Source organism: Primulina eburnea, unplaced genomic scaffold, assembly GCF_022965805.1.
Source record: "Primulina eburnea isolate SZY01 unplaced genomic scaffold, ASM2296580v1 ctg443_ERROPOS100000, whole genome shotgun sequence".
NCBI classification, from domain to species: Eukaryota; Viridiplantae; Streptophyta; class Magnoliopsida; order Lamiales; family Gesneriaceae; genus Primulina; species Primulina eburnea.
The window spans coordinates 87,188-100,000 of NW_027331256.1; the positions used below are offsets into that span (position 1 = coordinate 87,188).

The 12,813-nt window shown below is 36.9% G+C and overlaps 2 protein-coding genes across 6 annotated transcripts; one reads left to right on the forward strand and one right to left on the reverse strand.

Annotated features, from left to right (window-relative positions):
- Positions 1–6,071: 6,071 nt before the first annotated feature.
- LOC140821156 (putative F-box protein At3g10240) lies at positions 6,072–10,078 on the reverse strand. Of its 5 annotated transcripts, XR_012115661.1 has the most exons (5): positions 9,520–10,078; positions 8,758–9,412; positions 7,268–7,316; positions 6,790–7,178; positions 6,072–6,719 (listed from the first exon to the last, which is right to left on the reverse strand). XR_012115661.1 is itself a non-coding variant. In XM_073181570.1 (3 exons), exons 1-3 carry the CDS (start codon positions 9,968–9,970, stop codon positions 7,166–7,168), a joined length of 1,275 nt encoding a protein of 424 aa, XP_073037671.1. In that variant the 5' UTR covers positions 9,971–10,076; the 3' UTR covers positions 6,937–7,165. The 5 variants fall into 5 exon arrangements, 3 of the variants coding, with proteins under 3 accessions (XP_073037671.1, XP_073037670.1, XP_073037668.1); XR_012115660.1 differs by lacking the exon at positions 6,072–6,719 and adding an exon at positions 7,395–7,643 and having other exon boundaries at positions 6,937–7,178; positions 8,758–10,077; XM_073181570.1 differs by lacking the exon at positions 6,072–6,719 and having other exon boundaries at positions 6,937–7,178; positions 8,758–10,076.
- Positions 10,079–11,215: 1,137 nt separating this feature from the next.
- Positions 11,216–12,809, forward strand: LOC140821149 (probable flavin-containing monooxygenase 1; the record flags this gene model as incomplete). The annotated part of the gene is made up of 4 exons (XM_073181561.1): positions 11,216–11,510; positions 11,583–11,758; positions 11,851–12,209; positions 12,725–12,809. Coding segments are annotated over exons 1-4 (915 nt in total), but the record flags the coding sequence as incomplete, so codon positions are not given.
- Between the last annotated feature and the right edge of the window lie 4 nt (positions 12,810–12,813).

Consider the following 12,813-nt stretch of genomic DNA (forward strand, 5'->3'; position numbering starts at 1 on the left):
AATATTTGTTCTGCAACGCCAATTTCTGAAATCTGTGGCAAAAAAATTAGGGAAATAGTTTCTTGCTTCATTAAATTATTCAATTTTGGTTTTGATATATTAAGCTTTCAAATTTTAGTTTTGGTAAATTAACTTATAATTTTTTATTGTTTTGATCCAATTGCTGATGTAAATCAAAAAATATTGGCGTGACTCGAAAATTATTGACTTGTCAAATACCACGTCTAACAAGTTAACAATTTTATCGAAATAGCCGAAAATTCCTTAAAAAGTGGATTGGAATAAGAAGTCCTTCAACTATATTTCTGAAATTAATTTCATTTACTCGCCATCTACTATATTTGTGAGAATTATAAAAAAAAATTGAACATTATGCTCAAATTAGTTTATAAAGAGAGTTTAACAATAATATATCTATTACCGAAGGATCGAATATATACTTTATTTTATTTTAATAAAAAAAATAGAGAATGAAGTGTTTTTTTTTTATTATAACTCACGCAGGGAAGGGGGATCAAACTCGGTATGGGAGGCCAGCTAATCCGGCGAGTGAGACCATTGGGCTAGAAGCCCGGTCTCGAATGAACTGCTTTTTTATTATATTTAGTTTGATCATAAAAACAGTATAAACACTCTTATGGAATAGTTTTACATATTTAAAAAAATATTTTATTTGTTTTATTTATTAAAAATATTATTTTTTATAGTAAAATGACATTAAAAAAGAAAGTAGAAGAAGAACCACGGGTTTTTTTTAAAAATATTATAAATTAATTAAAGCGTTGTAAAAATATGGCAAGTTTGGAGGGTTTGTAAAAGTATTACAATCCGAGACTTACTGTCTCGGATTCAGAATTTTTTATTATTTTTTTTCTGAAAAAAAATAAAATAAAAAGAAAGTGAGTGTGGCACGGATTCTAAGAATCCGTGTCCAATCCGTGTCTCCGGATAAAAAAGTTAGATCGGCGACGGGTTTTGAAAAACCGTCGCTAGTGGCGACGGGTTTTGAAAAACCGTCGCTAGTCGGTTTAAACAAAAACCGTCGCTAACGTAGAATCCGTGGCAGACGTTCCCGGATTCTAAATCCGTGAATTTTTAATTCCCGCGACTACTTCCAGTATTTAAATGCGGTGCCCTCCTCATTTCGCATCGAAGTCGAACAAGCCACAGGAGCAATTCTTTGTTTCGAATACGAATCTTCAACTTTTCCATTTATTAACGTAAGTCTTCGACATTTTTCAGAATAATTAGAGGTAACGATATTTTTTGTTGTTAATAATATTTATTATTGTTCGATCGTTGTATCAATTTTAAGTAATATCAATAAGTATAATATTAATTGTATTATTGCAATTATAATACTGTGATTTAGAAATTTTGGAATAATAATAACTACACTTAATTTAGTTACGATAATTATATTTACGTGATATATATTATATCTACAATAATTGACGATTAAACTTAATTTTATGACATTAATTATATTTACGTGATATAATCTTATATATACAATATTCACGTTAATTACAATAATTAAATTTAATTTACGTGAAATTTAATAGCAATTCTTATATTACGTGATATAATATTACAATAATCACACTAATTATATTTGAAATTATTTTATTTACGTGAATTTTAAGCATTAGTGGACTAATTATTTACGTGAATTGCTAATAATATTTAAATGTCAATTATTTATTTGTTAATTATATTTAATGGTTAAGTATTTAATTGTTAAGGAATTTATGATATTTAAATGTGCAGATTTTAAAGTCACCTCCTTTCACGAAAAGAATAGGACGTCATTTTATAATAATCAAAAGGTATATTTGAGAAATTAGGGTTTTTATGGTTTGTCCATTTCAATTTACAGAAAGAAATTATTATTAAAAAAAATCTTGTGGTGGTCTGTATCATTATATAACAAAAATTTTATATATAGTAAAACAATTTTGAAAAATATAAATTTATCTTGTAAATTTGTCATTTGTTTCTGTATATGTTTTTTTTACTCTTTTTATTTTTTTATACACTTAGTTGTTAAAATTTTTAATATAAGAAATTAATATATTTGAAAATTCTACTTACACATGTTTGAAAATCTAAATTTTTAATATAAGTCATAACAATTTTTTATTATTATAAAACCAAACATTGGTATTACTAAATATAAATTTTAATTATATTGATTTAACAATATATATTTTAATAATAATAATAATAATCTTGTAAATGATTCTTGAAATTTTATCTAATATAAAATATACTTTTTTAATATATATACGAGAAACGCATAATTAAATTTTGTTATGATTGTATACATTATGTCATAGTTTTTGGTGCAGACATGGATACTGTGAGAGCCTTACTGTACGTAGGTGGCTATGTCATTATTGAAGATGGTAGGGTTGGATATAGTATCCCCGCGACAAGGCCCATTAAAATCTTTCGGTCTACTACATTTTCTCAATTGGTGAATTATGTGCATCGCAAGTTGGAGATCGACCCATCAAAATTCTGCATCAGGATGTCAACGAAATATTGTTATAGCTCGTCGGCTCGTTACATTGAAGAGCATGTCTATATCACAGATGATGATAGTCTACAATTTATGTTTGAGTTGCCGACATTGGATTGCATGTACTTGTATGTTGATTCATCGCCAGTGTTACAGAACGTAAGTGATTACGATTTTGATGCAGTCATGGCAGTAATAACGCAAGGTTTGGGAACAATAGGTTTGAATGAAGCGGGACCTTCTATGTATCACGTCGATGAACAGTCAGCTCATACATACTCTGGGATCGACACTGGTCCTTGGGATCACCATATCACGGCTCACACTGAAGAAGATTATGCATGGGGGATGAATACAAGACGAGAATGGGATTTTACTTCAGGGGATTGGGATCATCATATCACGGGTCCATCAGGAGTTGATGTCGCATGGGGTTCTACTAGAACAGGCCAATTGGAATTAAATTCATGGGCTGATGAGGATAATACCACAAATGTTAGACATTTTGATAATTCTACTGTGGATGCAAATATTCCAACCCCAATTACAGAATACATGCCTGAGCAAGATGATTTATTTGGGGACAGTTCGCATCATGTCAGGAATAGCGATGATGATTTGTATGCTACATCAAGTGACGGAGAAGATGATCATCATGTTGAAAATGCAAATGAAGGGACATTGACGCGTGTGTTAATGTCTGGAGCAACAGTGACAGAGAACATTCCTATTGCACCTGAGCAACATTTACGTGATATTCCCCAATTTTTCAATGAAGTCTACGACGAACAAATTCCAGATTCATTTGGTATTCCTTCTGCATCTCGAACAAACTTTTACAATCCTGAAAGGCCAGAGCTCGGTGTCAAAATGGTATTTAAGAGCAAAAACGATTTAATATCTTCAGTGAAGGATTTTTCAGTTCGGGTTTTGAGACGTGAATATATCGTTGTCCAAAGTTCTCCGACAATTTGGAAGGTCAAATGCAAGAACTGGTCCAAAGGTGGCAATTGTGGGTGGGGACTTCGAGCATCGTTCAAAAAAAGTTTAGGCTACTTCGTGATCACGAAATATGGTGATGATCACACATGCATGTCTACCCAAGTCGGTATAGATCACCACAACCTTGACGTAAACATGATAGCCAGTACACTTTTGGGAATCGTGCGTTGTGATCCTGCATACGAAATCAAATATGTGCAAGAAAGTATTAAAGAAAAATATGGGTATGATATATCGTATGATAAGGCATGGCAGGGTTTGAAACGCGCGGTGGAGGTAGTCTATGGCACATGGGAAAGCTCTGTAACTTTGCTTCCTAAATATATGGGAGCTTTGTCGAAGTACAATCCAGGAACTGTTGTAGAATGGAAGCATCTTCGACCTAATGACCATCCACATAAAGTCTTGAACTTTGTGTTTTGGGCATTCAGACCATGTATAAATGGTTTTCGACATTGTCGCAACGTAATCAGTGTAGACGGTACCCATATGTACACCAAATATAAACACAAACTACTCATTGCAGTAACATTGGATGCCAATAACCAGATTTTGCCGTTAGCCTTTGCGCTTGTTGATGAAGAAAATTACGAGTCTTGGCATTGGTTCCTCGGTAATGTTGCACGACATGTTACCAGAGGGTGTAGTGGTGTGTGCCTTATATCTGATAGACATGCGGGTATAACAAGTGCAGTTCAAAATCTCCCTGACTTCAAGCCTCCTCGTGGTGTTCATCGTTTCTGTTTGAGGCATGTTCGCTCTAATTTCAACAGCAAGTTCAAAAACATTCATTTAAAAGACTTATGTTGGGAAGCAGGGGTACAACACCAAGTAGCAAAATTTAATGCGACAATGGAGGCAATTAGGACAAAGAATGAAGCAGCTTTCACGTATTTGTCAAACATTCAAAAAGAAAAATGGTCATTGGCTCATGATGGTGGATGGAGACGAGGGATAATGACGACGAACATGTCTGAGTGTACTAATGGTGTGTTGAAAGGGGTGCGACGTATTCCAATAACTGCAAAAGTGGAGATGACCTTTGTAGTGACCCGTTCCAGAATCACCTACTAATCAAGAACTAAGCATACGATTAACTTAATTAAGAACAATCAGAAATAAAGGCGGAAAACTGTCATCAAAAGATAGTTAAACAACCCAATCGAAAATCCAGGACAACTAAAAATTGAAATATACGGTACAACCATATCGAATCAAAAAGATACCAAAGAACTAAACCAACCAGCTACTCAACGTCCTCCTCCTCCTCCTCTTGAGCTGTCCAACCTGAGGCCTGCCCCGCGGGAATGGGGTGTCCAAGATAAACAAAACCGAGGACGTGAGCGATAAGAACGCCCAGTACAAAAGCATGAGTATACAAACCTATATGAAATGCACATGCTATGATATGATACCAGGGTAGGTCAAGAAACAGGAGTAACAAAGGATCTCAAAATGCTCAGTCTATGTAGTAGCCCGAATTCCAAATTGGGTAATTAACGGAGTAATGGTGATTAAGAAGGTTTAATGTGTAATTTTGACCGAGTCATGATCGGACGGACCGAAGATGGTTCGGAAACACCGAAGAGGTCGGAAGGTCCGAAGTGAGTTCGGTGGATCCGATCATTAGGTGTCAAGAGTTGATCGACACGTGGGAGTTCGGACGTTCCGAAGTGTAGTTCGTTGAATCCGATCATGAGGTGTTAAGAGCAGCTGGACACGTGGGTGTTCGGACGGTCCGAAGTGTATGATCGGAGGATCCGATCATGAGCTGTCAAGAGCCAATGGACACGTAGCGTTCGGACGTTCCGAAGTGTTGTTCGGAGGATCCGAACATGGCCTATAAATAGTGCTCGAATTCCTCATTTTGGTATTGCCATTTCTTGAGATTGAGTCTTTAGTGAGAGAATTGGAAGGTTTCTAGGGTTAGTTGTTGGTCGAGCGATAGCCAAGAGCTGCCAGGAGTAGTAGCGTAGCGGCGCCTGAGTTTCAAGGCAATCGACATCAAAGGGCTGTCGACGGACGAAGGTAAACCCTAAACCTTTGGTAGTACTAGGGAGTACTGGTTTTGCTAGTCGAGCATGGTAGTATTGATTGAGTATGCTTTTGATGCGTAGGCTTGTGCTAGACCTGATTAGCGGTGTTGCGTAAGGCTAGGCTTGCTGTGATAGAGGTACGAAAGTACTATCTGAGATATCCTGGTTGAGTATACATTCTTATATGTGTTGCATGATTATGTGGTGCATTGATATATGTCATATGATGCATGCTATTATGTCACGTTTATTACTGCACGTTGCATTTCATGTTGAGCCGTATCTTCTTCGAGATAGCCTTTACTGTTGAGCTGTATCTCTTTCGAGATAAGCTATATCTTGGGGCCGCTCAGCCCTGTCTTGTGGACGCATGGACACCGAGAGTACACAGTGGCCGACGGGTCGGGAGGGCTTCGGTGGTCCGGGACATTTTAGGTCCACGTCTGTCTCAAGCCTCGGACATTAACTGTTTGGATCCAAAAGGAAATGCAAGATAATAGTGAATTTCATTTATAAATTAATGACAATTGTTTTTGCATAATAGTTTGCAAGTATATACTCCACTGCGTATAATGAAATGTTTAACGTATTTAGATTCTATCTATCGAATTGTGCGCCTTGCCTTACGCTTAGCCTCTGGGCTAGACGGCTAGTGCTCAAGAGCATATAATGGATTTGATGCATCTTCCTTCGTCTGTGATGTAGAGGAATTTGTGGAGAATATTCAGCGGATCCCTGATGATTTGAAGAAAATCTCGACGAGGTTAATACTCGGTACAACTCACCAGCAGACAAGTATAGACACGAGAAGAAATTTAGTGAGGGAGATTTGGCAGTCGTCCATGTACGCAATAACAGACTTCCATTCGGTACTTGCAGTAATCTCAAAGACAAGAAAATTAGTTCTTACCAAATTCTCGAGAAGAAGGGTGACAGTGCCTATAAAATTGATCTTCCAAGTTACATGAACATCTCGAATTTCTTTTCACCATTGCAACTCGAGGACAAGTCTTCTTCAAGATGAGGAGATTGATGCAGCAAAAAATTAATGTTTTAGCTTTCTATTTATTATTTTCTGGAAAGTTTTAGTTGTTTAAGTGCATTAGCATTGATCTTTTATTAGTATTCAATTAACATAATTCTAGTATCCTAATTACCTTAAGACTATATTTCATTAGTATCATATTTACATAAGAACTCTTGACATAATTCTAGTATCCTAATTACCTTAAGACTAGTATTTCATTAGTATCATATTTACATAAGAACTCTTGGCATCCTAATTGCCTCATAGGATTAGTATTTTCTAGTCCACTATCTAACTTGGTCATTTGAAATCCATGCATTTCAAATCTTTTATTTGAAATCCTCCCACAAATCCAATCCTTCAATACATTCAAAGTCTAATATAATTTGAACCAAAAGATAAAGCCCAAATAAGATAAGCAAAAAAATTGCACAAAATAAATAGCATAATTGTGACAACAGGTGATAAACAAAACTAGACAATAACTAAATGAAATCCTTGACACTACTGATCTTTCTCCCTTGTGTTATCCTCAACCTTGCATCTTCCAGCACATTCGCAATCTCATGCCTTTCATCATGGTAAGAGCCTGAGAATATATATGCAAATGGCATATGCCATGAGATACAATCAACAGTCAAAATGTAAAACAAAAGTCATAGCTGCAGGCACACATACCTATTACGAAACTTGAACGCTTGGAAACGAGATGAACGAGCCCCGTTACCTACACAATAAAATTCTTTCTGATACAGATGCAAAGTAGGATTTTAAAATTTTGAGCAAATTGCAGGAAGATGCTGACCCATGGATAAAATCTTAACGAGAACAAACCAAGATGTCCTTGTAAAAACACATGCCACTTTCTCAAACCCAAATCATAGTTATTAAAAAGCAAGACCAGATTCCAGCCTCAAGTCTTAGCGAGGCCAAGTACTTGCGCCTCCACAAAAGTCAAACCGCAATCCCTAGATGTAGTGCAACACCTTAACCATGAAACCCCAACCTTAACCATGAAACCCCAGTATTAGTGCACTTTCAACCTTCAAGGCACCTATCAAACGCGCAATAAGTGTTGGCACACAGAATCCAAAAAGAACTGCAAGGTGACAGCGATTTATTTTAATTTATAAATTAATGACAACTTGTTTTTGCATAATATTTTGTAAGTGCACGCTGGATTGCATTTTAATGAAATGTTTTCACATATTTAGGTTCGAACTATCTGATTGACTTGCCTTGTCTTGCCTTCTGCTTAGCCTCTATGATATCTATGCGCCTAAATCTGTCTCGTCCTTCTAATAAACAAATGTCCTCGATTTTAATTTAAGCCTGGATATAATCAGAGCATATTCATAAAACTATATATTAAGTATGAAGTTGTTTTCAAGTAACCCCATTTCGATGAACATAGATTTCACATGGTATTATGGTAACAATGCCCATTCAACCCAAAAGTCAAAGTCAAATCGGACTGAAACTTCAGCCCGTGTTCGACCTAATACTCAAGGTCAAAATCAGCAACCACAACTAGCCAATACTGACCCTTATGAACATATAACTCTAGAAGAATGATATCAAACAACCAGGTTATCTATTGAATAGTTGTCCAAATAGAAGGTATATTAGTCATGTAGAAGATGGTGGTGACAAGGACTAGAGAAGCAAGAGCTTGGTGAAGATATCTACAAGGGTGTCATGTTTGAACGGGATGGGAAGAAGTAGCATGTATTGTTCAATTCCTCTTGGTAGCCCTGAAGAAGAAAGATAATCTCAATGACATTAAATATTCCAGGCCCGATGCACTATTTGAAGTAAAGTGTGCAATGTGATCATTGACAGCGACAGCAGTGAGACTGTGGTTTCCAAAGCTTTGGTAAAGACGTTTAATTTGAAGACAGAGATGCATCTTTCGCCTTACATAATCGCACTGATTAGAAAGGCCCGGGATTTCAAATGATGTAACTACGTTGGACACAAATATCAGCACGTCCTTTTGTTCAAACTCAATTATGACATGTTATATTTATCGTGTAGCTGTTTGCAAGAAATACCACACAAAACGTAGGCTTAGAACCATTGCAACAAAAGAAAACCTCATCAATCATGAATACAGAAATATGTCATGGCTCACACAAAGTTGTAAAGGAGAAACTAGGAGAACTTACTGGATGAAGAGAGAACACCATTCAGAATAACCGGGCAGCACGAGGAAGGGTACATTTTGTATTGACCACACACGATTTCCCGTCGGCGTCGGAACTGACGGAAAATTTTAAGCTGCTTGGTATTTGGACTATATTGGAGCACTAGGCGAGGTGTTCCTACAAATATTACTTCTGACTTGGGATGAAAGCTGTAAACTTTAATTTCTCCCATGTTGTGGAGCCACCGCAACCACTTATGTTGCGGGTTTTGTGACACCATCTCATCGAAGCTCACTATGTGCTGGAGAATCCAGTGAACACCGTGTTCTAGCCGCCAGACTAGTATTTTAGACTTGTCATTATTGGAATAAACCACACACCCTCTGGATGTCCCAAATGATCCACAATCGTCGAATTTTTCTTTATGAGGCAACTCAATAGCCAGATGAGTAATATCTGTTTTGGTTGTGAAACGGAGATTAAAGCCAAGTAGATACTTGGCCAGAGATATCACGTACAAAAGCCCATTCACGTAAACAGAATGATCGATCCAATTGAACCCATGAAGCACGTGGTCAAGAACTAGAACACGGGTGGCCCAATTACCTGAGTCGGATGTGAAAAGGTCCAGCTTTATAGGATGTGGGAGTGACACATCGGCTGCCCTTCGAACAACCTTAAAGGAAATAGTAGAATCACTGGGATCAAATGCTAAGGAGGCAACATGGGGATCATTATCATCACCTGTGTGATGGGGGTTGATGGGGAGTTCAATGTACTCACAGGTGGTTGGATTGCAGACAATATACTCGGTGGGATTTGAGCCGGAGCGGACCAAAAGAAAAAGCCCGTTGCAGTAACTTTGAATGGCCGATGGCGTGTCCTCAAAAGGCAGAAACGCTCTACGAGATTTCAAAAGTCCGGGCAATTCAGGTAGATATCGGGGGTAGAATTCACCGGAATACTCTTCTGCGGGCAAAAAATCAAGAAAATGCTGGCCAAGCCTAAGGATTTTATGGGTATAGAAGAAGCCACAAAAAGTGGCAGAACGGGAAAGAGAAGACATCATAGGAGCGCAAGCATAGGAAATCAAAAAGTACCAAGATTTTGAGACGCACTTAAGCCTCATAAGAGCCTTGCTCTGCAACCGACACAAAATCTCAACTTTCAGATCTTCGGGAAGCTCCGCCCACTCGAAACCCCCCAAAGGCCACATCTTTTCGTGTGACCACATTGTCTCTGTTCAAATTTCCAAGAATTTCATAAATTCTCTGGCTCGATCAAACATTGAATTGAAGTGCATTAGACTCCGAAATCGATAACCCCGTGGTCGAGATGTTAGGATTCTTTCCAGCTTTATAAATTAAGTCCATATTGGGCATATAGCCAGCCGACATGGCCCTTTTTTATTTTTCCTTTTATTTATGATATTTCCTTACTGTATCCAAGGTTGGGGTTAATGTTTTGCTATTACATACAATAGATAAATAAATAAGTTTTTTCACATGGTTCTTTAAAATATTATTTCTGTCTTATTTTTGGTGAAAACTTGTGTGAGACGATCTCACGGATCGTATTTATGAGACGGATATCTTATTTGGGTCACCCATGAAAAAGTATTACTTTTTATGTTAAGAGTATTACTTTTTATTTGAATATGGGTAGGGTTGACCCGTCTCACAGATTATGATTCGTGAGAAGGTCTCACATTAGACTCAAATTATATTAATGGAGACAAAAACTTGTGTGAGCCGGTCTCATTGGTCGTTTTCGTGAGACGGATCTCTTATCTGGGCTATCCATAAAAAAATATTACTTTTTATGCTAAGAGTATTACTTTTTAATTTTTATTGTGAATATGGATAGGGTTGATCCGTATCACCGATTAAGATCCGTGAGACGGTCTCAACCCACTCATTAATAGAACTTTTTATTAAGAGATTCTCCTGATTCTTTAAAATGATAAGACATATTTAATTGAGAATTTTTTGACTTGACAATTGACTATTTGCACAAGTAGGAAAATTACATTTTTTTATACAGTGATTTACATATTTTTTCTTTGGTTTTATCATCTTAGTACTTTAATTTGTATTTGTATTTGTATTTTATTTTAATCAAGTCAATACTTCAGTGCAAAATAATTGAAATTGAAAAAAGTTGCAATTTTGTAAGTTTGTAAATTATGATGGTGAATAGACCGAAAACATGATTAAAAATATTTAAATTAGAATTGTAGGATAGAATATCTGCCGCTTTATATAAAATTATAGTTTGTGCATGTAATTCCCTGTACTTTGACACTAATCTATTGAATATTTTGGAAAAATTTCATCACATCCAATAAATGAGTATCACTCATGGTCATAACAAAGTGTGTGTTTATATATATATATATATATTTATTTATATCTTATGTTGTATGTTGTATTTAAGAGCATGATTGAATATATGAAACATGAAAATTTAACTTATTAAAATGATGAGTGCAGCAATCTCTGAATTTGTGATATTATTAAACAAGCTGTATCGGCAGGTGTATGAGGCTGAGTTTGTGATACTGTGTATTGGAAGATTCAGTGGATTAGCGGACATCCCGGAATTCCCCGAAGGCCACGGCCCGGAAGTGTTCTCGGGGAAAGTAATCCACTCGATGGATTACTCCGCCATGGACAATGCAAGTGCTGCAAATTTCATTAAAGGAAATAACATCGTGGTCATAGGTTCTGGGAAATCAGCAGTCGACATTGCCTCCGAATGTGCTCAGGAAAATGGTACGAAAATTCGATCTGTATCGTCCATCTAATGCGTAAATGATTGAATTTTAATCGATACTCGGTGATCAGGGATCGGGAAACCGTGCACCGTGATCCAGAGAACCATTCATTGGATGCTTCCTGATGCGGAACCATGGGGAGTTAACTTCGGTTATTTGTTTTTCAACCGATTCTGGGAGCTAATGGTTCATAAACCTGGGGAAGGGCTCTTTCAAAACATCTTAGCATTTCTACTTACACCTATGGTAATCCTTCAACCAATGAAACTTGTGCTGGTGATAAATGGATTTCCATATTCATAATTTATGACCAGTCCTCGTGCTTTTTCACCGTGTAGCGATGGGGCTTGTCGAAGTTTGTTGAGAGCTACCTTAGATGGAAACTTCCCTTGAAAAAATACGGGATGATACCCAAGTGTAGTTTCGTTGATGACATATCTTCTTGTACGATATTTTTCCTGCCGGATAAGTTCTTTGATGAAGTTGAAGAAGGGAGCATCGTTTTGAAGAAATCGAATCGTTTTAGCTTCTGCAAAGAAGGTTTGCTAGTCGATGGAGAGGTCGATCCCTTGAAAGCGGATATCGTGATTTTTGCCACGGGCTATAGAGGAGATCAAAAGCTCAAGAATATCTTTGCCTCTCCAAATTTCGCTAACATCATTGCAGGAACTCCAACCTCTTCAGTTCCTCTGTATAGGTAATGTTGCTTGTCTTGGACTGTTGAACTAAGTTTCATTGAATAACTTTCTTGGGACAAGTATATATTAATCAAAGCCACGTGATTTTACGTGAAAAATAATTCTGAACTTGAAAACTTTGTGTTCGTTTCAAGCGGTTGGGTTCTTTTTATTGAAATTATTCAAGTATCTTTGTCATTAATACTTTGTTTCAACACACTACACATACTTGATACTCTGTCACCAAGTATAGCTACAATCATCAATGGGTATTACTAATACCCCGAGTGTTAAGGAACTTGATTCCCCTTAAGCAGCACGTCAAGTTCCACTCTCGTGAATAAAGAAATATATACTGGGAAAGCTTCTGACTATATAATAAGGTCGTCTCTGCTCAACTCTGGATGAGTTCGGTCAAAGAACACGAGGCCTATGCCCCCGAAATAGAAGCTTCACTTTCCCTGATGGTTTGGCAGGGACAATTGTATTTCATTTTATGATTTATGGACTCCTAGACTATGTTGGTTTAATGCAGACAAATGATCCATCCAAGAATCCCTCAACTAGCAGTAGTGGGCTACTCCGAGTCGATCTCGAACCTCTTCACATTCGAGATGAGATGTC

Excerpts from the sequence above, each read along its gene's own strand:
- LOC140821156 (XM_073181567.1), bottom strand. The coding sequence starts at position 9,970 with ATGTGGTCACACGAAAAGATGTGGCCTTTGGGGGGTTTCGAGTGGGCG. Across the intron at positions 8,344-8,757 it reads TGGTGTTCTCTCTTCATCCA|GGCTACCAAGAGGAATTGAA; the intron begins GTAAGTTCTCCT and ends TTTCTTCTTCAG.